This window comes from Taudactylus pleione, unplaced genomic scaffold (assembly GCF_031769625.1).
Source record: "Taudactylus pleione unplaced genomic scaffold, aTauple2 ptg001060l, whole genome shotgun sequence".
Classification (NCBI taxonomy): Eukaryota; Metazoa; Chordata; class Amphibia; order Anura; family Myobatrachidae; genus Taudactylus; species Taudactylus pleione.
Genome location: NW_028285461.1, coordinates 2,297,455 through 2,324,490, shown reverse-complemented (window position 1 = coordinate 2,324,490; position 27,036 = coordinate 2,297,455). Strand labels below are relative to the sequence as shown.

Genomic DNA, 27,036 nt, shown 5'->3' with positions numbered 1-27,036 from the left:
ACCTAGTCTCATTACCAACCAACCAATGATGTGGCTTCGTAGAAACCAAACAAACCCACTTTCACGTTTAACAGGCTCCCACAGACCACTGTACAAGAGTCATCCACCTCTCTCATCATGGGGGCAGTTTACCCACTATAGTAATCTTATTGCCCTCTCTCACCCAGGTCTCTCGCTGCTTCGGGTAGTGTTATGCTGAAGAATAGCCTCATTCATTTGCTCCCAAAACTGATCACACACGTTGTCAAAAGCCCTGGAAAGAGAATACATGAAAAGAAGTTAGCAACACTACAATAACGACAAAACCCAACAAAAAAAACAAAAACATAAAAAAGCTCCGACTCCAATCTATAAACAAAACCGGTAAAAAACTGTGCTCATTCTATCATAAGGGTATTCACATATTAAAGAAATCCTCAATACCTAAACACGGTATATTAATATCATGCCTATTAAATTACAGATAAACTGACATTACTGAGGCGCAAGTGCCTAATGCCTCAGTGGCCTCACTGGTTTATCGTTAATGGATAGGCTGCATTCTCAGATACTGCTTACGCCCACACAGCTAGCCCCCCCAAGTCGTGCAGGTGACTGGTGGACTTTAAATCATCCTCCAGGTGACATAACAAAATCCTCCTGTATGCTATGACATTTCACTGCATTATACAAACAAAATGTGCTCTGAAAATAGATCTATGTTCCCCATAACAATGCATTGTTTTGATGGCAGATCGCCTCTTTGTACGAGACTATATTATGAACAAATAAAATCTCCCAGCGGTTGCCTAGCAATAAGCTCTGATGCCGATGGGTGTTGTGACTAAACGTAAGATTTTGGCAAGCTTTTGCTTCTCTCATCAGGTTACAATTAAATATCAAACACTGGCGGACTTTCATTAAAGCACAGTTCAGAGACGTTCGGTTGTTGTCCCCACTTCCGAAAACCTCGGCAACCTCGCACAATGGATCAGAAAGACTCTTGTTAATCAGGGATATTGATTGGCTGATCGATAAACCGCAGGAAGCGATAAGCTAATGGTGCTAAGAACATGAAACCTGATTTAAAAGGAATCAAACGGCAGAACATTAAACTGACACATGGAGCTCATTAGTGGCTACGTCAGTCCAACAAGTATCCTGGGTTGTTGGTTTTAACCTCCAGGGGAGAATAACCAATATCCAGGGCAGTCACAACGATTGCAGATTGCTCAGATCTTTGACAGCAGGGGGGGAAAATCTCCTTGCACCTTTTCTACAGGACACCATAGAGGACAAAAAGTTGGCAGGAATGAATTTGTGGATGCACATGGGGGCACCTAACTCTTACTTTCTAACATGCTGCATCCACCCAGTCACAAACCAATACATTACAGATAATAGGCTAATTACTTTACAAAGCCAATGTAAAATTAAGACGGCCATTCTTATCTTTCATCAGCAGGCCCCCCCGGGCCAAGTACTTAAATAAGAATAAATCATATAGATGTGTTCTCATACATCTAGCCTAAATACCCCACGCAGAGCGACTTGCCTGGCGTGAGCCAGCCGCCAGGTCCTGTGTTACTCTGCTAGCGCCCGGTGTCTTTTTTTGCCGAATATGTATCCAAAACTGTGCTGCCACTAGGACGCACCAGCAGACTGTGCAGATTAATGTGATATGTGACACTTATATATCTGTATGCACCTGAGTCTGTATATGAACCACAACGGAACTTGGAATGAAGAAAGTGGCGGCCGTTACGTTGTAGCACTTCATATACAGATACAGAGACTCAGTCACACTCAGATATACAATTGTCACATATCGCATTAATCAGCGCAGTCCGCTGGGGCGTCCTAGTCACATCGCATCTTCGACGCATTTTCGGCAAAAAAAAAGATGCAGAGACTCACGGGACCTGGCGCGCCGAGAGTGTTTTTTTTTAGCACGGCCGCAGCTCAGATGTATAAGGACACATCTGTAATAGCGCCATGAGAATAGTCTATAATATTGTACAGTATCAGTACATAAAGAAGTGTTAGCATTGCCAGTGGGAGTGGAGGTAAGTAATGGGCAGTATAATAGGGGAGATTCTACGTTATGTTAGGCAGAACTTTCCTAGTCTTACTAACCTACACTGAAGTATGAAGAAACAAGAAGGATTGGTCCAACACTTACTCTGGTCGGCAGATCACCAGGTCCCCCTTGTTGGTACCATACGCTAATCCCAGGCCAGGCTCAGGCAGCCAACGAGCCGAGTTGATGCTGACATGTCGCCTTTGGTCCGCAGGCATTGGATACAACACGTTAAAGACACGCTAGAAAATAAAGCAGAGGTGGTAAGCAAAAAAAATAAAATATATATGCCTCGTAGATCTGACTATTCCTTCCACTAACACAACATAACAATTTGGTTTTTTTGAGACTACTGTGTGGGGTAACATCTCATGAACGGTCACAGACCAGGTAGAAGAGAGTAACACGTGGACCACTGATTAGCACTCCCCTCTCCCCCTCAGGAATACATAGATGGACCAGGCTTACCCGTCACACATCTCAGGGACTGTATGGTATGTGGCACTGACAGATAGCCCATTAAGACTTCATGAAGGTGAATCAATAGCAGCAGAGAATACTGGAATCCACCGCACGTGGGTGGGAAAAAGCTGTATGTCAATAAAGGTCTTAGTTGCAAGATTCTTCCTTGTACAGATGATGTGATAAAGGCCATCTTTTAAATCTATGGTTTTCTTTTTAATCCGGACATAAATCACAATCATCTATTCTATACAGAGTCCTAAAATAATAATAATAAAAAAAAAATCTAATCTCATGTGACAGATAGAGCACTACAGAATTTACTGTCATTGCTTGACTAAAAATAAAAAAGCCAAAATTAAGTCGCCAAGTGCGGGAAAAAAAAGGTAAAACATTGTTTATTTTATGGTTTAGTTATCAAAAATAGTACACAGGACTGAAACTACGTATGGGTGATATAAAGGTGTGGTAAGGCAGATAGTATACAGCAGGGGTAGTCAACATGAGGCTACCCAGCTGCTGTGGAACTACAGCTCCCAGCATGCCCTGCCACAGTTTTGCTATTAGGGCAGGCTAAAACTGTGTCTGGGCATGCTGGAATATGAAGATCCACAGCAGCTGGAGGCTCGCATGTTGAATACCCCTGGTATAAAGCATACTTTAGTGCTGACATTTAACAAAGCATGATGTGCTTAATCCAAGAAAAATGAATGAGTGTCACAGGTAGTTCTGAGAGTCACAGCCTGAGCCTAGCAGTCACACTCGCCTGACTTACACAGTGTTCTGAGAGTCACCGCCTGAGCCTAGCAGTCACACTCGCCAGAATTAGTGTTCTGTGAGTCACCGCCTGAGCCTAGCAGTCACACTCGCCAGACTTACACAGTGCTCTGAGAGTCACCACCTGAGCCTAGCAGTCACACTCGCCTGACTTAGTGTTCTGAGAGTCACCGCCTGAGCCTAGCAGTCACACTCGCCTGACTTACACAGTGTTCTGAGAGTCACCGCCTGAGCCTAGCAGTCACACTCACCAGACTTACACAGTGTTCTGAGAGTCACCGCCTGAGCCTAGCAGTCACACTCGCCAGACTTACACAGTGTTCTGAGAGTCACCGCCTGAGCCTAGCAGTCACACTCGCCTGACTTACACAGTGTTCTGAGAGTCACCGCCTGAGCCTAGCAGTCACACTCGCCAGACTTACACAGTGTTCTGAGAGTCACCGCCTGAGCCTAGCAGTCACACTCGCCTGACTTACACAGTGTTCTGAGAGTCACCGCCTGAGCCTAGCAGTCACACTCGCCAGACTTACACAGTGTTCTGAGAGTCACCGCCTGAGCCTAGCAGTCACACTCGCCAGACTTACACAGTGTTCTGAGAGTCACCGCCTGAGCCTAGCAGTCACACTCGCCAGACTTACACAGTGTTCTGAGAGTCACCGCCTGAGCCTAGCAGTCACACTCGCCAGACTTACACAGTGTTCTGAGAGTCACCGCCTGAGCCTAGCAGTCACTCACCAGACTTACACAGTGTTCTGAGAGTCACCGCCTGAGCCTAGCAGTCACTCACCAGACTTACACAGGGTTCTGAGAGTCCCCGCCTGAGCCTAGCAGTCCACTCACCAGACTTACACAGTGTTCTGAGAGTCACCGCCTGAGCCTAGCAGTCACACTCGCCAGACTTACACAGTGTTCTGAGAGTCCCCGCCTGAGCCTAGCAGTCACACTCGCCAGAATTAGTGTTCTGTGAGTCACCGCCTGAGCCTAGCAGTCACACTCGCCAGACTTACACAGTGCTCTGAGAGTCACCACCTGAGCCTAGCAGTCACACTCGCCTGACTTAGTGTTCTGAGAGTCACCGCCTGAGCCTAGCAGTCACACTCGCCTGACTTACACAGTGTTCTGAGAGTCACCGCCTGAGCCTAGCAGTCACACTCACCAGACTTACACAGTGTTCTGAGAGTCACCGCCTGAGCCTAGCAGTCACACTCGCCAGACTTACACAGTGTTCTGAGAGTCACCGCCTGAGCCTAGCAGTCACACTCGCCTGACTTACACAGTGTTCTGAGAGTCACCGCCTGAGCCTAGCAGTCACACTCGCCAGACTTACACAGTGTTCTGAGAGTCACCGCCTGAGCCTAGCAGTCACACTCACCAGACTTACACAGTGTTCTGAGAGTCACCGCCTGAGCCTAGCAGTCACACTCGCCAGACTTACACAGTGTTCTGAGAGTCACCGCCTGAGCCTAGCAGTCACACTCGCCTGACTTACACAGTGTTCTGAGAGTCACCGCCTGAGCCTAGCAGTCACACTCACCAGACTTAGAGGTTTATTGATCAAGCAGTGAAAAAAATCAGTGAAGCGGACCAGTGGAGAAGTTGCCCATGGCAAACCAATCAGCTCCTACCTATTATTTTATAGACTGTACTTAATAAATGTTACTTCAAAGCCGATTGGTTGCCATGGGCAAGTTCTCCACTGGTCCGCTTCACTAAGTTTTTCACTGCTTGATAAATAAACCCCTTAGTGTTCTGAGAGTCACCGCCTGAGCCTAGCAGTCACACTCGCCAGACTTACACAGTGTTCTGAGAGTCACCGCCTGAGCCTAGCAGTCACACTCGCCTGACTTACACAGGGTTCTGAGAGTCACCGTCTGAGCCTAGCAGTCACACTCGCCAGACTTACACAGGGTTCTGAGAGTCCCCGCCTGAGCCTAGCAGTCACACTCGCCAGACTTGCAGTGTTCTGACCGTCACCGCCTGAGCCTAGCAGTCACACTCGCCAGACTTACACAGGGTTCTGAGAGTCACCGCCTGAGCCTAGCAGTCACACTCGCCAGACTTACAGTGTTCTGAGAGTCCCCGCCTGAGCCTAGCAGTCACAGTCGCCAGACTTACACAGTGTTCTGAGATTCACCGCCTGAGCCTAGCAGTCACACTCGCCAGACTTAGTGTTCTGAGAGTCACCGCCTGAGCCTAGCAGTCACACTCGCCAGACTTACAGTGTTCTGAGAGTCCCCGCCTGAGCCTAGCAGTCACAGTCGCCAGACTTACACAGTGTTCTGAGATTCACCGCCTGAGCCTAGCAGTCACACTCGCCAGACTTACAGTGTTCTGAGAGTCACCGCCTGAGCCTAACAGTCACACTCACCAGACTTACACAGTGTTTTGAGAGTCACCGCCTGAGCCTAGCATAGTAGTCACACTCGCCAGACGTACACAGTGTTCTGTGAGACGCAGGTTGTCCTGCTTAGGAACTTCTAACCTAGGGGTAGGCAATAAGCGGCACTCCAGCTGTTGTAGAACTACACATCTCAGCATGCCCTGCCACAGTTTTGCCATTTGGCCATGCTAAAACTGTTGCAAGGCATGCTGGGATGTGTAGTGTGCATCAACAGCTGGGAGGTGGCTTATTGCCCACCCTCACTCAAACTGTATGTAAACCGAACAGGAAGAGAGTTTCCTGAGCATGATAACCAACGTTCCTCGTATCACCTGGCAGGGGAGGGGAGCTCTGTAACGTCTGTGTATATGTAGCGTCTCTCTGTAATACATATTTCACGGCCATATTTCTTCACGGGATGTCTAGTGACAAAGGAAATCGGATCTAATGAACATCAATTACCCACCAAGAGGGTGTAGTGAATATGCCAGCGGACGGGATGCTGTCCGTCGATATACAGATGCCAGAACCCCGCCGCCCGGCAAAATGCTGATGCCGCTATCCAGAATGGGATCAGGATACCGGCGTCGGCATCCCTACTGTCAGAATCCTGAACGTAGGATCCGGGTAAGTATTTGCGTTACTAAAGCAAGGAAATGGGACGCGCTTGAATGAGAGCTGCTGGTAAAGGGATTGTCAGTCCCAATATAATAATGGAAGGCACAGATATGGAAATACCAGCGCTATGATGTATTAATAAATTACATATGATGGACTGGGATTTTATTCATCATTTTTATATATCACTTTGTGATCTATTATATTGCGCAAAGTGTTATACATGTTATATATAATTTTTCTGTTAGTTTATTTTAATATTAAATTCATTTAATTGATTTTTACCGTCCATCATATGTAATTCAAGTATTTGCATTAGCTCAGGGAAGGGAGTAGGAGTAGGGACCTCCAGGGGGAAATTAGGGTTAGGTACACCCCCCCCCTCGGGGAAGGATAGGCTTCAGTGAGGGGGGTTGAGCACCACCCTGGGAGACTTAGGTTTATGGTGCGGGAAGGGGGGGGGTTAGGCACCACTATAGGAGGGTTAGGAGAGGGGAGGGTTAGGTTGCTTACCTTTACCGTCGGACTTGCAGTATCGGGATTTCATACCCAACCCCCCACCAACAGCTATAACCTTTTTTAAAATAGTGCTGCGCTCCACATCAGTGGATGGGACATGACATTAAATGTGTGTGTAAGAGCCATTACAATTTCCCAGCAGCCTTTGGAGCAATGCGTCTGGTCAAACTCATTTTAATTATGTGGAAGCTGGGCTGTAAATCAGAGTTCATGCAGACTGTGTGGGGGAATGGTGGTTTAATGTCTTAGAGACTCTTATATTTGTAAATGATTATGGCGTTCCCTAATGAGCAAACCAAAAACGAGCTAATCAAAAGGTTAAATCAACAAAAACAGATGTGTGGATGAGCCCTGGAGGGGGCCTCACACTCCGGCCAGCGTCATTCCCATGGCAACCATGTTGTAGAAGAGGTTAAATAAATGGAGGCATTTAGGGAGGGTTAGCTCCCATTGAATCATGGAGACTGAACCCTTCTCCTGTGCGTGTGCGCCTGTGAATGTTGTGAGACTCTTCCTAAAACTGTCATTAGAAGCAGGAGTCTGTGCCTGCCGTCAGCCAGTAACCTCTGTGCCTCCCTCACATTCACACGCTCCCCAGAGAGCTCTTACACTTGTGCTGCCGATAGGCTTATAAACACAGCCCCGCTGCACAAGTCACACGTGTCATCATTACCGAGGAAGCTGCTTTTAATCGCATGACACTGTCTCACAGAAAATTAACAGGATTGGATCTTGAGAAGAGATAATCAGTGGCGACTGCCCTGTGCAATTAATCCCTCTCGGTTTTCCCTCCATCCCACACACATCCTGCTCGCAGCAGCACCCTCCTCCTCAGAGGCATTGCACAACAGACTGTGCACCTCCATTCTGGCCTGCAGCAGCCCCTAAATCCTTGTTCCCGATGCCACCCCGGGCACCCATTACTTCCACTGCACCTCTGTATGCCCTGGGGCTCCCTTTTACTATTCTGGTTTTGCACCCACACAGCACCTCAAACTCACTTTCATGTCCCCCGATGTACACAGTTTCCATGGCACCCAAGTCAGCATACAAAGAGCCACCTTATTATAGAGCTGACCGTCCAACCATGGCCAGTGCGGAGGATCATCGACACCACAAGGGTCACCTTAATTACATAGCAGGTCACTGTCACTCACTCTGCCCAGGTATTAAGGACCAATAAACTTCAACGGCAAGTTGTGCTGATTATCTACAGGTGTGTGCGCAAAACTAAGTCATTTAGGTAAGGATTCCATAATGGGGTGCGAGCTGTACCAAACCTTTTATACATCCCCCCGCAAGTTACCCATAGTGCTGGGTATGGGAACGTGTGACTTCTTATTTTAAGGTTAGCGGCCCTTTAACAAGTAACTATGGAGACCAGAATAAATAAAAGCATTGACATAGTCCTAAATTATATACTAAAAAAACAAAACAAAAACATAAAATACAAATAAAAAATAAAAAATAGCATTTTACTCAAAATATCATTTGAAAGCAATGGGTCCGATTCACTAAGCTGCGAGTTGGCCGGAAATCGCTGCTTTTAGTCGCAGCCGACACTTTCTGTTATTCAGTGTTAGGAATCCAGGTTACGCGCGCCTTAATGGGCATTAACATGGATTTTAATTTGCATCTCCAAATTAGTTTAGAAGTAGGGAAAGCCTTATTTTTAAAGGTAAAAATATTAGAACACTGTGCTCACCCCACACAATGAACGATATTGTATTCAGAGGTTTTTAAATAGGAAAATATGGGCAACAAACACGTAATTTTTCAGGTGGTTTTCGCTATAAAGCAGAAAAATTGGCTAAATCAGTGGTTCCCAAACTTTCTTGAATCACGGCGCCCTGGAGTATCAGCATTTTTCCAGGGCACCCCTGGGCCAAAAGTTTCTTATTGAGAAATTTTGCAAAAATTAAGTAAATTGTGTTTGTCGGTTATTCTTAGGTTCAGTTACGTGTGGTGCACAGGGCTGCTCTCTGGTTGTCCATATATTTTATGATTGGCAGCCACCAACACTGATGTTTCCTATCACATTGGCCATAAATATTTTGAATTGGTTCTGAACCGCCAACCCAAGGCTCCCTTGCAAACACCCAGAGGCATCCAGTTTGGGAAACACTGGGATAAATGATGTGGGACAGGTATGTGGAGGTGTAAATGATATGGGACAGGTATGTGGAGGTGTAAATGATATGGGGACAGGTATGTGGAGGTGTAAATGATGAGGGACAGGTACGTGGAGGTGCAAATGATGTGGGACAGGTATGAGGAGGTGTAAATGATGTGGGACAGGTATGTGGAGGTGTAAATGATATGGGACAGGTATGGGGAGGTGTAAATGATGTGGGACAGGTATGTGGAGGTGTAAATGATGTGGGACAAGTATGTGGAGGTGTAAATGATGTGGGACAAGTATGTGGAGGTGTAAATGATGTGGATCAGGTATGTGGAGGTGTAAATGGTGTGGGACAGGTATGTGGAGGTGTAAATGATGTGGGACAGGTATGTGGAGGTGTAAATGATATGGGACAGGTATGTGGAGGTGTAAATGATGTGGGACAGATATGTGGAGGTGTAAATGATGTGGGACAGGTATGGGGAGGTGTAAATGATGTGGGACAGGTATGTGGAGGTGTAAAGGATGGAAGACAGGTATGAGGAGGTGTAAATGATGTGGGACAGGTATGTGGAGGTGTAAATGTGGGACAGGTATGTGGAGGTGTAAATGATGTGGGACAGATATGTGGAGGTGTAAATGATGTGGGACAGGTATGTGGAGGTGTAATGATGTGGGACAGGTATGTGGAGGTGTAAATGATGTGACTGCGGGCACAAAGCACCTCTCCCCCCACCCCTTACCGGCCGTGCGTATGGTGCCGCATCTATCTCTTGCATTGATTATGTCAATAAATGTTTTTGTTATTGCTCGGCTTTAACTTGACGGATCAAGATGGAAAAGTGCAGGTTATTTCTAGGAGTCACCACTACACAGTGATGCAGTTTTCATGAAAATCAGTTCAGTAGTTTTTGCACCAACTTGGAACAGACAGACAGACAATGTTCTTATTATATTAATGTAGATATTTGAAATGCTACATACAGGCAAAGTGGAATAGTCAGGCATTGTAGGAAGTCCCTAGGCACTGTGCATACTGCCAGAAGCTTTTAGATAAAGTGGCAAATTAAGACACTATTACCTGCCTAGACATTATGCACATTCCCGAAATGTCTTCAGTTAATGTGGAATTGTTACTTTGCCTAGGCACGGAGCACCTTTGTACAAATACAAAAAATAACTTCTTCATGTGAAGCTTAAATAAGGAAGCGTTATAGGTTTAGGGTTAAAGTTATTACTACTATTACAGTGCACCGCTTTGTAAGAAGTACACAATTCTTTCCGCGTCTCTCTCTAATTATATAGATCGCACTATAAAATCTTTGCTGTAAACAGACTGGAACTGTGAACGTGAGGGTGACTGAAGACTAATCGTGTGAAACATGATATCTTTAATTGGCTATTATTGCCTGCGATATATTAGATAACAACAGTTAACAATTTGTAAGCAAAGCAGGTAATGCAGGTCTGTGTGTAAATCCTTCAGCCTGAGGAAGAGCAGAGAACAGTCTGGGAAACGCGTTACTTAATTAGGAGAAAAGGGAAGCTCCAACTACTTTCATTTGTTTTTGGTACTTTTTATTCTATTTTTTATAACTGCCACCCCCCCCATCTTTTTTATCTTCACACTATTTGTATACTTATTCTGTTTTATATGATACATATACTTTTTATATATTATAACATGGATGGATGTTAAATGTATTTTTACAGTATATGCTATTATCATTAATAAAGGCTCCAATGGCTTATTCTACATAGTCTTATACAAATGGTATTGCAAATGGGCTGGCATAAAGGATAATGATGAAACATATATCCGCTAAACAAACATCAATACTGTTTTTAGCGGAAAAATAAATAAATAATAAAATATATATGTGTGCATGTTTTTGTAAAGGAAGAACGCCGGCACTCACAGGACTTCAAATAAGCAAGGTCAAGTTTATTCAGACGTTTCAATCTCTTCTATTAGAGATTTTATTCAGGGACCAGGAACATCTCTAATAGAAGAGATTAAAACGTGGGAATAAACTTGACCTAGAATTGCTTATTTGAAGTCCTGTGAATGCCGCCGTTGTTCCATTACTTGTATTTGGAGTAAGCCGCTTACCCGGGGAGGGCACCAAGGCAAATTAAGTAATACAGCATAAGTGCCTGCGGCCTAAGAATTTCCAAAACGGAGAACACTCTCGGGTGAATTCAATTAAATGCGACTTTGAATAGCGATGAGTGACCGAAGATATTAAGTTGTCTGCATCGCGACGGCACTTAAGTCAAGAGATGCCGTTTACCGCACCTAATGACAGGGATTTAGTCGAGGAAACCGGCATTCTCTGACTTAAGTGCAAGGTGTGATGCCGATAGCGCACGTGGTAAGACCTCAACTAGCATGGCGGCACTAGCTAATTCTGATTTCTGCTTGCATCTCAGGAGGGTGTGAGCAGAAATCCTCTAGTCACGGGCTTACAAGTGCGACCAATTGAATAGCTTCGGGCACTCATTTCCGGCGCTATTCAACACTGCATTTAATTGAATGCATCAGTTATATTTGATTTCATATTACGAAACTAACTACAAAAATCTAAATTTAGACGCCTGACATATAACCCTCTCCGGGATAAAGCAGGCGGGAAACCGACCATCGGGATTTCGTCCGCCGGCTTCACGACTGCATACCCTTAACCCGCCTGCTAAAAGCCCACGGTAAGTCCTGTGACTATTTGAATATGTCCCTATGTCTTTCTTTTTCATCTCTTGAGAATCTCTCTTTTAAGGAGATAACAACCAAACCAAATTTATACATATACACTGTGTGTGTGTATGCATGTTTGTACACACACACGTACACACACACATACACACACACACACACACACACACACTCAGAGCTGGCACTGGAAATAAGATGGGAAATAGAGAGTTTTGTCTCCTCCTGTGACAGGGAGCACAAGTACATAAATAATAATGCATGGTACATGGCTTGTAGGGCAATAGAACAATGCTTACAGCTGTCTCCAGGAGGAGGAGTTACTCGGATAAATGCTACCGATCATCACTGCCCCCTTCTTTCTGGATTGTGGGGGAGTTTCACAACCCTCCTTCTGCCAGATCACAGTCTGGCACCTGTGACAGTGGGAGGGGGCAGACTAAGGCATGGTGGCGGGCATGAGTCAAAGTAAGGAAATGGTTTTGCTCTCGATTTAGCGAAGTCGGGGGAGGCATCAGCCGACAGATCCTTGGCACCAGTTCAGATTCCTTAACAAGCACCATCCGCCCCCTCATGCATCCAGGCTGACTACCCTGTGTGCCAGCTTATTTCTGGCACTACCATCCCAGTGTCTGTCTGTGAACAGTGTTGCGCACAAACTAACGGGCTTTTGGGAAGATCACAAATGAGAGTGGGCAGCCAGAGTAAATAGAGAACATTTAAATGAAGCCGGTAGGAAAGGAAAATGTTACTTGGCGTATTATTAGAGAGCAGACAGCGCAGGACCGCCTGCAATAAAATGTGAGAGCATGGCACTACTGTAACAGCTTACACCATGAAGACCATTCACTCCAAGTCCTTTAAAGTGCACAAAGACTGACAGCTTGAGGGATATCATAGAAAGTTTCCTAAGAGACAAGGAGAATGTCCCTTCCAGTACACAGGATGTCACGCATACAATAAACCCCAAACTATACAGCTATATAGGTAATATGCTTACAGAAATTGCGTGCGGTCAGATATCTACCAAACGTCCACTTGTGTGTAGCTGACAAGTACTGGTAACACGCATCTCTGATGTAGCGATGAAAATTCACACGATCACTTACCCAGTCTAATGCTGGGTATACATACACTGGCCGATATATCGGCCGTTCAATTGAACAGCCGATATATCGTGGGTGTGTCGGCGGGTGTGCACCAGCGATTGTCTGAACGGCGTCGTTCATATTGCGTCGGCTGTGCAGCACAGCCGATATATCTGCAGATATATATCGGCACGTCGCGCTGTGTGTACGAGTGCTCAGCTGAATGCCCATACACTTGTAATGCCCGCCCAGTTGTGACGCCAGGCACGACACGTCGGGCCATGTATGCACTTACCAAGCGTCAGATAGGGCGATGGAATTGGCAGTCTTCCTAGTCTGTACCCAGCTAGCGCCCAAGTCTAACAGCCTGTGAGTTGTAGACACTGTCATGATTTTACCCATAGATTTATAAGTGGCAATAATTTGAAAGGCGAAACCAACCAGGTTTTGCCTTTTAAATTATTGGCGCTTTAAGTCTACAGGCTAAATCGTGCCAGCGACTTCAGGGTCTCAGGCTATTACAGTGTGCGCCTAAATATAACCAGTGAGACTCCTTCACCTTAGCCATTCAAAAGTGTGTTCTCAGGTCCTACAACACACTTATGAGTAGCTAGGCGGTGCAAACCCAAAATATTAGGTAGCACAGCTCCATTTCTTTAGCAGTCATTAAACAAATGTATATGTAATGCAATGCATGACACTTGTGTGACGAGCTTTGTCCTTACACTGATCACTAAAGTGCATAGAGTGCATACAATGTAGGCTTACTAGCAAGGGAATAATGGTCTCTGTATAGGACAGTATGGGGTAGTGGTGGGCAATTGGCGGTCCCCTATCGATCTTCCGGATTGATGCGGGATGGCCATGTCTGTATTGAATGCATAGAACGATCGGCACAGTAATATGGTTCTTCTCCGAGATCAATACTATTTTGGTGCATGTGCCATTAGAGGGTTAGAGAAAGATTGAGGCGCCAGAAACGCTGGGAAGCCGGTAAGAACATCACTGCTGTAGCAACGCCATCTTTGGATCAATTCTATTAATACATCAGCGGCCTGATTCAGACTTGGACGATATGACAATATTTTTGCAAATTAAGTGATTTTTTTTATGCCACTACCCAGCGGTTTGAGTCGCACTGTACATGTGCCAAGGTACATTGCCGAACTCGCACGCTGCGAGTCTTGTTCGTAGTGTGAGTGAAAGGCAGGGAGCATTTGGGGGAGGCGATGGGGAGTGGCGGATAAAATGGAAGATGTGTCTCAACCATTGCAGATGCGTGTCACATCCTGCATCTGCAATCCCATTCGCAGGTAACAGGGATTCGGTGTCTCAGTTACAGCTGACTTCCTCGAGGAGTCGATGTTTGCCTGATCTGTGTCCGATGTTGTGTATGTGTAAGCGATGGCGCAACTGGACGATGTTGCATTAGCATATTTTCGCACATCCACAGCTACAAAAATTGCAGCTGCGACAGCAACCAACGTCATGCTCTAAATCAGGCCCCAAGTCTACAGAATCTATTCAAAATCTATTCACAATGAATCAAGCATGGAAATCGATCTTTTTTTGAAAGATCGTAGAGCAACGGCCATCCCTTGTATGGGGTTTGTGCAAATATCCACTATTTTAGATGGTTCAAATTACTGCTGATGCTGCATCATACAGAGAGAGGACACTGTACTCATTTCTCATAAGCTAATAGGTGACACATCCACTGAATGAGTATATCAGGGTTACGATCAGCAATGGGAGACACAAAAGCGGAAGCCATTGGTGAACTCACTCTCATAGAAGTCTCTCCTCCGTGAGGTTTCTGGAGCCGGAAGACCTGTGCGACCATGTGTTCTGTGGAAGGATGCAGCAGGATCCTCCGAGAGGCCAGACCTACCATGACGTACCGGCCCATTGGGGACAAACTCACAGAGATGGCATTGGGACCTAGACGAAAACAAAAACACATTACCTCGTGGTGAACACTGATAACCCCAAGTTCAACATGCAGAATTTGGCACTAAGCAATCCTGCCAATTACCAAAACGCTTAGTGAAGAGGATCTCGCCCAGGTTGTGTGGGGCCAAGGAGTAGACGGCTAAGATGCCCTCATCTGGGAAACCTCGTTGGCTGCTTGGGATGAAGGCTGCAAGGAGCTGTCCATCAGCAGAGATGTCACAACTGGCATCGTTGTAGATTTTGCAGTTCTGAACAAGCACGTTAGCAGTAGCTGCCAGAACGGAGAGATTGCAAAAATATTAGAGACTACACCAATAATGAAGAGCGGATGACTTATAGCCCTATGGGAAAGCACTTACCATTACTGATCTCTGGTAAATCATACTTGGTAAAGTCCCACCACTGCAATCTGTAGGTTGTGTTTGCAATGTTACTGGCCACAGCAGACTGTCCATCTCCAATCACAGCCCCTGTGGAGGAAAGGGAACACAGATCTAAGAGCGTGGGGCAGGAGAGACGTCGGGTACAACACAGCAAAGGAAAGGTAAATGCACCAATCATTGTTATTCAAGAATCCCTATGAAGCAGGGATACTAAACACAAATGTTTGTGCATGAAGAAATATGGGTGGCCCCACAATTAAATCATAAAATGTAGGAAGTTTGATCATGTGTACTAGATTAAATGATTCCTGCAGCGGTGGCCAACCCGCGGCTCTTTTGTTGATGTGATGTGGCTCGCGGCTCAGCAGACCCCTACTGCAACTGTGAACGCTGGCCTCTGAAGCGATCAGATGCTATAAGAGGTCTCTGATCACTTCGGAGGCGCCAGCGTTCCCAGTGATGCAGTGGGCGGGTGACGTCATGACGTCACCCGCGATGTGAGGAGCCTGCGCGGCGGCAGGATCAAGTTAGATCCAGTCAGCAGCAGTGACAGGTGGAGCTCTGACTGCGTGGAGCCAGGGATGCAATGAGGTAAGTACTGGGGGCACTGCATGTGCGGCTGAATTACAGAGGGCACTGTATATGGGGAACAACTACAGGGGGCAAATACCTTAAGCTAGAGCATCTTAGTTAGAGATCACTGACATGGAAGTTTAGTGAGGTGGAAGTGACAGGCAGCACTGACGGTCCAGGGAGTGCACCATCACAGGCAGCCTTCACCACAGATGATCCACCGTCCAGACTGAAAGACCAAGGGGTCAATGTCACCCCTGAGGGAGATCCCCAGGAAAGAACAGTAATATCATGGACCTCACACTACACTACTACATGTGGGGCGATTCAATTGTTTTGTGGGCCGCAATAATTAATATAGGCCCACTGTTGAAATTCAATTGTTCTCGGCGCGGATTATCGCCGTAATCGCGACCTATTAGACCAGTTTTACACCAAAGTCCTGGTAAGGCGCCCAAACTGCTGTCTGGGCGCCCTTACCACAGGTTTATCGCACATTTTTGCTCGCACCCTCCTGAACATCAGAGGAGAAATGCTTGGCAACGGCGGCTATCGCGTCCGAACGGAGCTACTACTGAATTGCTCCGTTGGGCAACCAAAACAAATAGCCCCCTTAAAAACAATGGAATCGCCCACTTAAATGGTACCAACATCACCTAAAAATCCATGCAACAAATAGCGCGCTAAGCAACTCAAATCCTGGCAATAGAAAACATGAAAATACAGAATTATAGGGGCAGATACAGGTGGGGAAACAAAAAACCTAAGGAGGCGGTCTTAAATGGATAACTGATGAAGACTTGGGGGCCTAAAAGCAGTGTTCATTCCATGTCTTATTTTGGGGTTTTGATTAGGGTGGGGGGGTCTCCTCTCTCCTTACAGCTAAGAGCTCACCAGACCACCACACTGTTATCAGGGTACCACAAATGCTAAAGATTTTAATTATTTTTCCCAAATTACCAAACCCTCACAAATCTAAAAACAAAGAAACTGGAGTGGAAGAGCCGAAAGGGTTACATATAGGTCCGTCCTCGTCATGTAACACTCAGGAGCAGAAGCCAAGTCATAACATAGGAGACAAACCCTGCACCGCTTACTCAGGAGTTTCATGCCCTGAAAACTCTGAAAGGGACCAGACAGGCGGACACTGGGGTCAGTGGAACATGCAGGGCCCAGGGGCCTGCACACTCCACGAGCTGGCTAATGGGAATGAAGTGGGCGATATTGCCCGACAAGGGCTCTTAATGGAGGTCCCATTAGGCTGCCTTCACACTACGCGAATGCATAACTGTCCCCATAAGGCTGATGGCTCATTAGGAAAACTCATTTGCAGCGTTTCCAGCCACACAAAAGATGGACGCTCAATATGGAGATAGTTAATGGAGAGAGATTGTTAGACTGGTGCCCTTTCATTTAGGAGAGTAAACTAATTAACGTCCCAATTCCATCTGAGGAACTGAACTGAAGCGATAAAGTCACTTTCAGGTCATAACATCAGCCAGCACTGCATTGTCAATGGTTTTACAAAGTTCCAAAGCAGAAATTGCCTAACTAATGTTATTTAAAGGGAAATGGATAATATGCATGTTTATGTAATAGCCGCAGTGTTCCAGCTATACACGACAGATAATGGGAGAGGGGTTTAGCCAAATAGGATCTCTGTTGTTGTAGGGGAATATGGAAATTGGTCAGTTTAACACCTCGTTTGATATTTCTAGAATAGAGAAACCTAAACAACAATAAATTAAAAATAAAAAAGCATATTTATCAGGACAAGACTAACTCAAAAACAATCAAACCTATTAGGGAACTAATGTGTTAAACATGCACTCCACGAAAGTGTGCCGCAGTAAAGGGTGCACTTACGGAGTGAAGGATAGTCCAAAAAAAATAAAATAAAATTATTTCTTTGTTAATCAATAACCATTTATATAGTCTAACACATGTTAGGGCTAGAAAAATTTCTAATGTTTCGGTAGTCTAAACCATACTATAATAAGGACTTGCATTTATTTAAATAAACAATTTTTTTTTTTCCAGCACACAGGTTTGGAAATGTGTCACTCATTATTCTCACAGAGGCAGGTAGTCTGGGGCAATATCCAACTGCGGGTAAAATTTTTTTAAAAACTTGCTGCACAGGGGTTTTTCCGGCAGCGGCGAGGTTTCCTAATCGACTGCCTGCGAGACAATCAGGCACAGTAAATTTTACAGAAATTAACACTGCTTTTTATTTCTCGCAGCTTAACAGTAAGTCCGATTTTTCCGAAAAAACAATAATGGCATCATATTACCCAAAATTACAATTCTTCATTAATTTTTGCACCCAAAATGTAACTAAAGCAGTTAAACGAAAAATAATTTCTTTATTATCTTTTTTAGTTGGCCTAAAATCACCTTTTTTTTTTTTTTTTTTTGCATTTTTAATTTTATTTGTTTGCAATAAAATGAATAGTTTGCTTTTTCATAATTTTTTTTAATTAAAAAGAAAAATCAACCAAAAAACCCCAAAACAAATCAGCCATTTAATGCAGGTTTAAAAAAAATATATATTTTTTTCTTTGGGAGAGTATTAAACATTAATACCGTTACCCAATATTTTTAAAAAAATTTTCTAGCACAAGCTGTTCCCGCAGGGTGCCTGAAAACATTTTTTCAACCGATTTTTTTTCTATTGGATACCGTGGGTATCGGGAGCGCGCACACCAGCGGTAATAGATAATTGGTCGTGACCCCCGCGAAAAACCTCACGGCCAATTGGATATGTCCTTGAAGGGAATCATCATCTCTATCCAGACTGGGAATGCAAAATGCCTCTTTTCAACAGAAGCAGGTGAAATCGTGCTTTTTTAATGGCAAAGTAGTTCCAAATATGCTGCACGCATTCCGGCACAAAGTTTGCTTTTCTAGGCAAGGCCTTTGCTTGCCAAAGCCTGCATTAGCCAATGCAATCAGGACTGTGGGGGCAGTATGCCAAAACCTTCGACTCCTCTATTTTATTACTGACCAACTGAGACTCCCTCATAAAATACTGCTGTGACTGTCTGGTTATTTTTTTTTTGCTTTGACGTTTAATGCTTTTCTGCAAGATAATGATCAGGCTCCTGTGCTGAGAAATGCCTGAGACTTATCTAGAGAAGTGTCTGGACAATGGACATGGATGAATCATAGTCGCCTGTACACGAGTTAAAAGCACCCAACTCTCTCACTCCCCCCCCCGCCCCCCTTTCTCTCCATATCTCTTTCGTCTCCTTCAGCATTCTCATTCTCTCCCGTTACGGTAGTCTGGGCTTCATGCCGAGATGCTATGTGGTAACCTGGTGCTCAGAAACACCTATTACATGTTTTGAGCATTAAGCAGAACAGGTAGAAGGTGCAAATGTTACCAGGGTTACTACCATGGCCCGTATTCAATTAGCCGTGAAATGTCTAGGACTTTTCGCTTATTGTACTCTCCGCCACATTCGCCCGTTTGGGACGCGAATTAGCAGCATGCACGTCCCCGCGTTTCGCCCTATTCGATTACAGAACAGGCGAAAACGCAAATAGGTGAATGCATAACAGGCGGAAAGTACTGAATAGATTGGGGGAGTCTGTACCCCAATGTAAGACGCACCGACACTGGCAATCATTACAGATGTGTACTATTAACACTAATAAACGTACTTTGTGTCCTTAAGTTGTGTTAAAAGCTTTCTAGATGCATATTTATAAAAGTGGTGAAGAATGATAGAAAACAGTATTTTTTGTGGAAAATAAATAGTCCAGGCAAATTTGGGGTACTTGAAAATGGGTGCTAGCATATTTTTGTCTCTAAAGTGCACTTTTTGAAAAAAAAAAAAAAAAAAATCCACCTGTTGCATCCACCTGCAATCCTAAAAACACCTGTCACATACATACAGTCCCCCAAGAAACCTATTTCGCTAGTTTTTAATCCTTGCCCCCCCCACTTGTGTCATTTTCGCACTAGGCAAAACTTTCGCCGATTACGGCTCTTCACGTCTAATTGAATCCGGCCCCTAGAATAATTTTGCCCTCCACTTCCCAATAGTTTCCGAAGTGTTCATTCCGGTAACCCTGCAGTAAGTTTCTGTCATCCTGTATAACTTTGCCCCATAATACATGCAGGATGTATTCATACATATGCACACAGCTCAGTGGCACTTCAATGGAGGCGTATACTGGTACTGCAGGTCAACGTACAAGTGCTATACTGGCCACAATAACGTGGTCAAGCCCTGATTCAGCAAAGCAGGGCCCGGGAATGTGGTCAGTGGGCTAGCCTATGGTGGAGGTGGCACTTACCGGTCACTTTGGATCTCCCCTCCGCTTTGTTGCCCACTGTGTGGGAGCTGTTGGCGGGGAATGTTGGGCACTACCGCAGTGACATGTCCCTGCTCCTACTGTGCACGGCAATCTCACCCACCTTCAAATGCTCCCTATTGCCACTGTACCACAGTCAGGGAAAGGATTAGCTCAGATAGTTGCCGACTCTCATATATTGCCCAGAAGAAACAAAGGAAGCCTTTAATCAGTGATCACCTTGTTTCTGTAACAATCTCCCCAAAGTAAAGCTCCATGACTACACATGTATAATAAAAGGAAAGCCTGATTATGTGCAGGGCACCCAGATTCCCAGCTCTATACACCACATATACGTGGCACGGATGGAGGAGGGGATATATTCTGTGCCTTCTGAGACTACCACCCAGAAGCAGATAGGTTAATGTGTACAATATCTGCTCCCTGGTATGGAAGGAGTAGGAGGAATTGCGCACTCTCTTTACAAACGGCTGCTGACCCAGCACTGACAGCCACGGAAGACATGACATTTAAGAAAGATTCAGAGGCTGACGGCTCATCTGCGGGGAAATTCATATCCAAATTATCTTCCGAAAACAATTCTGCGGCTGATTTAATGCTCAATCAAGTATTAAATGGCAGAGAGGATCAGGCAGACCAGCCCCCTGCAGCGAAGATAAAGGGAAAGCATCTGATTCCAGTATTAAGGTACAGCGAGGCCAGAAAATGGGGATACACACCACCCTAATAGTATGAGGGTTCAGCTTGCAGTGCGGCCCCTATAACCATGGGCCAAACTCTCACTGTCGGTGTAGAATAGAGAGTCTAGCACCTATAGACATATGGAATGTTTCAAGAGAGCTAAAAGGATTTTTGGGTACTTACCGTTGAATCCTTTTCTCTGACTCATGCTGGGGGACACTGGACCATGGGGTTGTAGCTGGGACTGCAAGGAGCTGGCACTTAATTAACTCTGACCTTTAAGCTCCTCCCCTCTGCATCCCCATGACCCCAGTGTAGTTTTAGTGCCTTAGGAGAGAGGCACGATTTGGGAGTGCTGCTCGCAAGCCCCTTGTAGGTAACTGGTAAGGAGGCAGTAACCCAGTGAAACTGTTATAATCAAAAATAAAATAGAACTGCAGGGATCAACCGGTCCAAAAAAAATCAACGCAACACGACTGAGCGTAAGGGAGGGAACGCAGTGTCCCCCAGCATGATTCAGAGAAAAGGATTCAACGGTAAATACCCAAAAATGCTCTTTTCTCTTTCATCGATGCTGGGGGACACTGGACCATGGGACGTTCAACAGCCGCCCCAGGGGAGGGAACGCTCAGGCTGTCTGACCGGAGAAGTGCATGCCCAAAGTTGGCGTCGCCGGAGGCAGAAACATGAAACCTGTAAAACCGAGCGAACGGTGAACAGATGACCAGGTAGCTGTGCGGCAGACCTGTTCAACTGAGGCCCCGTGACGCTTGTGCCTGGGTATCCAAGTCTAGGCAGTCCAGCGACTGCCGCACCGCAGTAATGAGGTCTTCCACCCCTTGGCCCAATGAGGGCTCTGGATCCTCCCCCTCAGGGAGAACCTCTTCTGGTAGTTCACCCTCCTCCTTCGAAGCGTCTAACGCTCCCCCTGGAAGGAGTAGGGCGCTTATGCACCTCGCACAGCTTAGGACCCTCAAATAAACATTCCATATAAGAGGAAACTTTCTCGAAAACCCGCCACAGAGCGCTCCATTGTACGAAGCCAAGGCGGGTCGGGCCCTGGATGTCGCGCCGCCGGAGATGCAGCACTCTATATGGCAGAAACAGACGTAGCAGCCGCACACGCCTGTTCCTCCCGCTAAAGTGTCAAGTTGCACCAAGTCGGAAAGTGACCGACCCATAGCCTGAGCCCACGATGGCTCTTCTGAGGCGAGCGCTGTGCCTCCTGACGCCTGTGCGCCACCACCTGACAGTCTGTTCACAGCACCCTGGAGTCTGACTGTCCACATGGCAACTTCACATGTCACTGGGCATACGTAAAAAACAACGCCATAGTAGCGTTGTTTGTCCTGACGGCCCTCAGTTTGTCCGCCATCCCTGCGCTGAGTTTCAGTAGGTGCTGGCAGATAGTACCAACAAACAGGTCACTGCAAAAATGATAATAAATATAAATATATATATTTTTTTTTTAAAGAAAACTTAGCTTACCTGGATGGTCAGGAGTCGCAGAGGAGAGGAGCAGAGACCAAAGACCCACTAATTATCACTAGCCCCTTTGCTTCAGAAGCAGAAAACCCAGGCTGCCTTGCAAGCTGCAGGATGTCTGAGCATCCTAGTACAGCAGATAATGCAGAGCTCAGGCATCAGAATGCGATGGGGGGGGGGGGGGGGGGGGCGGGGGTAAAGGATCAGCACTAATAGGCTTCGCCCCCCTGTTCAGCCCGGCCACTCTCCTGCACCTAAGTGTTACTCCTCCTGCAGTGGGGAAAACACTTGGTATGCCCCAGTACGGACTGCCTGTGCGAGGGCGCGCCTCCTGAAGGGGCCGCCCTCTTCAGACCGGCAAGAAGGTCGTCCGCCATCCGGGACAGCGCGGCCACCTGCACCCTCTAAAACGGTGAAGGCTTGCTCTGTCCCCGGGCCCAGGTGGTCTCTGATGGAGACCGGAGTGCAGGGGGAGGGTGCCACGGGATATCACTCACGCCAGTCGGCACCTCGCTATAAATAAAAAATTACAAAGAAAACATAAAAGTTACCTACAAGGAGCTGCAGAGTAGACCTCCCAAATTGTGCCTCTCTCCTAAGGCACTTAAACTACACTGGGGTCATGGGGTTGCAGAGGGGAGGAGCTTAGAGTTAAAGATACAGAATGAATTAAGTGCCAGCTCCTTACAGTCCCAGCTACAACCCCATGGTCCAGTGTCCCCCAGCATCGATGAAAGAGAAAAAGCTGGAAGAGCCTCTTTAATAAGTGACATGAGAACAAACACGTAGTGGACCCAAAAACAGAAACCGTCATATAAAGTTACTTGTGCAATGGGCCACCACATGTGACAGCTGCGGTCTGTATGCACAGTGGTAAAGAATCTACCAACACCTGGCAATGTGCAGGGGGGCTATAGCACCATGCAACTGAGTCATTCAAGCGACACTTGGTACAAGGTGGAAAACGCGGTTTCGCTAGATGTTACAGTTTATCCTATATATGCCAATTTAAGTTCAGATTTGATGACTGAATGCCATAACATATGGATCACATCCAGTGTCATGCTGACCAATCCACTAGCCAAGCACACACTCCACGGATGGGGAGAGAAGTGCTGAAGCCAAATCACTCTGTACCATTAGGCAGCTATCAGCATTGACCTTACCTTCTAATGCAAGGGTATTCAACATGTGGCCCGCCAGCTGCTGTGGAACTACACATCCCAGCATGCCCTGCCACAGTTTTGCTATTAGGGCACGCTAAAAGTGTGGCAAAGCATGCTGGGATGTATAGTCCCACAGCAGTTGGAGTGCCATATGTTGAATACCCTTGTTCTAAGGGAATGACTGCAGCCAAAATAATGCCAGGAAAACCCAGCATTACAGAATTGGAAACAAGCACTCAGCCTATAAAGTTCTATGGATGGTGCCACACGAGCTCTCATCCGTTCATCAGGAACATGCAGAAGGGCAATCTGCTACTGACTCCATGATCACCTGGTCGGCTGTCCATTGTCTGTACGCTATGCACTGCTTAGCTTGCCCATGGGCACTGACAGTTGTGATGAACAGTTCATGCATTGAAACTTGAATAGGGCATCTTCTCATTGGACCATTTTGGAGGATACGGGCGTTTTGCGCCACAGACTGAAGCTTGCTGCCAATTGAGCTGCGGTTGTTTTGCCTTGCGTTATGAATAAATGCACAGATATTACAACCCTGGTGTCTGTGCTATCACTGTCTATTGGACTGTGATGATTATGTTCTTCTCTCGGACATCGCACTGTTGCTCATAAATCAGCAGCAAGTTGAGCTCTCTGAGGCATCTACCAAACTTTCCCCTCTTTCAAAGTCTCCCTCATGCAGACACAATACTCAACAAGGGTATTCCAGCACTTTTATACATGACCGACTATGCTGGCATGTTATACGCCTAACACATGGAGCCACGCCTGTATGGAGGGCCTTGCTTTCAAATATGCTCATCTACCAAAGCATTTCCTTTTTGGTCAACAGCAAAGCCTTAATTCCAGGGATTCTGCAGCTTTTACTACCAAATCCCAGTGGAATAGTACCCAGTAACTACGGTAACAAGAGAGAGGAGGGGGGTTAGTAACCTGGGCTTAAGTCCTGCACACTCCAGGGATGGCACAGGACAGTTATGTCCTATTCACACTGAGCTTTCAGGGATAGCATACAGATGTCTTGACTCCTGCGTCGTCATGGCAACCAAATGTCTGGCTTGCTCTTCCTCATTAGAACGAGAGGTAATTGGGTTAATTATCCCCTGACGGAAAGGTTTGCTGATGCACCCATTCAAGAGGGTCATTGGAATAACTGATGCGGCAACAGCTACAAACATGTTTCTGGGTTCCAAATCCCTTGCAAGAAAATACCCTGTGGAATCCCAATATGACAGACAGGTGACCAAGTATACAGGGATATTCAAGGGACCCTCCAATATTACCTAGCGATATGCAACACTTTACCCATGTGTAGATCAACCCCTAAAACATGCCATTTCATCATTCACTCAAGTGATCCTATATTAAGCATACAAAGCTGGAACCTGTGTGTAATCACTTGCAGGCGAGCCGGCAATGCAAACTGCACAGTTACAACGGACCCACAAACCTGCACACAAGACCGCACCTTAGCCATGTTGTAGAAATTTCCCTTTTTTGGTACCTTCCCCCATTTAGCGAATAGCTGAGACTATGGATAGCGATCGCTCAGCGCGCGCTTCTCTGATCTATAAGTGTAATCTTTCCATCTAAGACCTAGAAGATAACATGAACCAAAGGGGTAAAAACAAACAGCTGCGACTGAACAGCAGGGAATAAGGAGGCAGCGATGATAATAATAAGGTATTAGGTGACATAAATGGCTTATTTGAGGTCATCTTGCTCTAACCTGCCAAGACTCTGTTGACGGAGGAATGCGTTGCTAATCCCGGCTGGCCGCGCTCGTGAAAAATTCCAGCATACGGAAGGTATTCAGGCAGCAGAAATCTCCTGCAATGAGAGGAAAGAGTGGAAATTAGGGACAAGTTATTAAAAGCAGAGAGGAACCAAACGTAGGAGCGTAAGGAAGACTTTGCAGTGATCAGAGACACACAGTAGAAAAGAGAACGGACAAGAAGACAGATACAGAAGCCTGATGAGGACAGGAGCCAGGAAGGAGAGAATGAGGAAGAACTGAAAAGCTGTGACCGACACATCCGGGAGACAGAGCATCGTTTTACCTGGGAACAAAGCGACCCAGTGACGGAGCCGACATGCGAGCGTTTCTGGGGGTCCTGTGCCGGGAACGGTCTCCGTTATCCCTAACAGAAGAATAAAACAGTTTGTTGTAGAATGTTAGTCACCAGTTCAAAAAACCTTTGTTTTGCAATCATCATGGTCAATCCAATTAGCCGACATATATTCACGGGTTCCGAGTCAGCGCGGCAGCTTTACGGCACCCTGAATTTAGGTCTGCGAGCAAAAATGAATTAAATCTGGTTGGGAGCAGGCCACGAGAAGCGGTGCCGTTGCTGGCACTCTAACGCCGTGGCAACTCTACCCTTCGCGGCTCATTGAATTGACTCCTTTTATCAAAACCGAAAACCGCTGACTGGGTGGGAGAACAGTTTATGGCTAAATAGTGACTCACGCAGACACGCAACTCCCGATTTCTTACCACTTATACACATGAATACAGGAGTGTATAGCTTTGGTCCGCATACTATGCTATCCGGTAATGATCCCCTACGGAAAGTAAAAACATTTTAGACTGAACATAACCCTGTATACCTTATACAGAACGCAGGACTAACGCCCCTATACAGCTAATCTGTTTCGGACTTAAACAATAATATAATGCAAGTTTTCAGGAGAACAGGCTATGTACTAAACATAGGCCCTAATAGGGCAAAGAAAGTACTAAGAGCGGGCACCATATTTTTGTTTAGAAACCAACGTATATTCCATTCTTGCTACTGGTGCAATGTGTTCTTACACTTGAAAAGAAAATGCTCTATTTGGCTGAAGGACATTTTCTATTAGCAAAAACAACAGGAGAAAGGCTACTTAGGAAGCTATATATGATAGAAGCTAAAATCCACGGCACTCAAAGTGCACCCTGCTTCTTACATCCCCCCCCCCCCACGATAAAACTAGCCTTGAGTATTTTAAACAGACATACTGTATAGTGGTAGTGACGTGCTCCATCATGATTAGTATTCTGATTGTACAGTACATATCTGCGAGAGAAGCAAATATCCCTATAATTTATGTAAATATCTCAACTGGTTTCTGAGTTACTGATTCACAATGTGAAGAGAAAGCGCAATATTACATCTCGTTACCCGCTACAGCTTCTCTTGATCCGTTTGTCAGAACTGCTATGTTAATCTGATGGATGGAAGTACACACAGAGGCAGCAGCATGGGGAGAGGAGTGAACGGCTGACCAGCTGGGAACTTTCATTATCAGCTGGCGAGCGCCCAACCAAATAAACAGATCCTTCGTGTTTGCTACTAGACGCGGAGCAGTCGGATTCAGCCTCGGATCTGGTTTTCAGGCTCTAGCTGTTGCTTGCTTAGATCTGTGTATACTCTGTGTGAGCCGGATGTCTCCCTTGACACAAAGGTCTATGAAGGGATGAGAACTGTACCTACAGACTTCCGGCAGCTGAACAGTTAAGGATGCAACGAGAAATGTGAAGAGCTATTTCTGCTCACAAAGAACCTGCAGGTGCACAGACACAAAAGAGGATACTTCCTGCCATTCTGTACGGAGCAGGCGGCAACCGGGAGCTGCTGAGCGGAGAGAAAGGACTTTTCCCAAATCATGTCAGCACCCTGCAGTCTACATATCAAAGCTCATCTCTAACAGTGCCCTGCGCAATGCTCTGACAGCAG

The 27,036-nt window shown here is 45.9% G+C and overlaps 1 protein-coding gene across 2 annotated transcripts in view; it reads right to left on the bottom strand.

Annotated features, from left to right (window-relative positions):
- Positions 1 to 27,036, bottom strand: part of AMBRA1 (autophagy and beclin 1 regulator 1) — a 78,552-nt gene that overhangs the window by 2,994 nt on the left and 48,522 nt on the right. For both annotated transcript variants that reach the window (XM_088461497.1, XM_088461498.1), the window contains exons 10-16: positions 25,378 to 25,458; positions 25,047 to 25,147; positions 15,048 to 15,158; positions 14,771 to 14,959; positions 14,522 to 14,676; positions 2,162 to 2,301; positions 164 to 253 (exon numbers count right to left, since the gene is read on the bottom strand). In XM_088461497.1, coding sequence (XP_088317623.1) covers positions 164 to 253; positions 2,162 to 2,301; positions 14,522 to 14,676; positions 14,771 to 14,959; positions 15,048 to 15,158; positions 25,047 to 25,147; positions 25,378 to 25,458 — 867 coding nt within the window. The remainder of the gene's footprint in view (positions 1 to 163; positions 254 to 2,161; positions 2,302 to 14,521; positions 14,677 to 14,770; positions 14,960 to 15,047; positions 15,159 to 25,046; positions 25,148 to 25,377; positions 25,459 to 27,036) is intronic.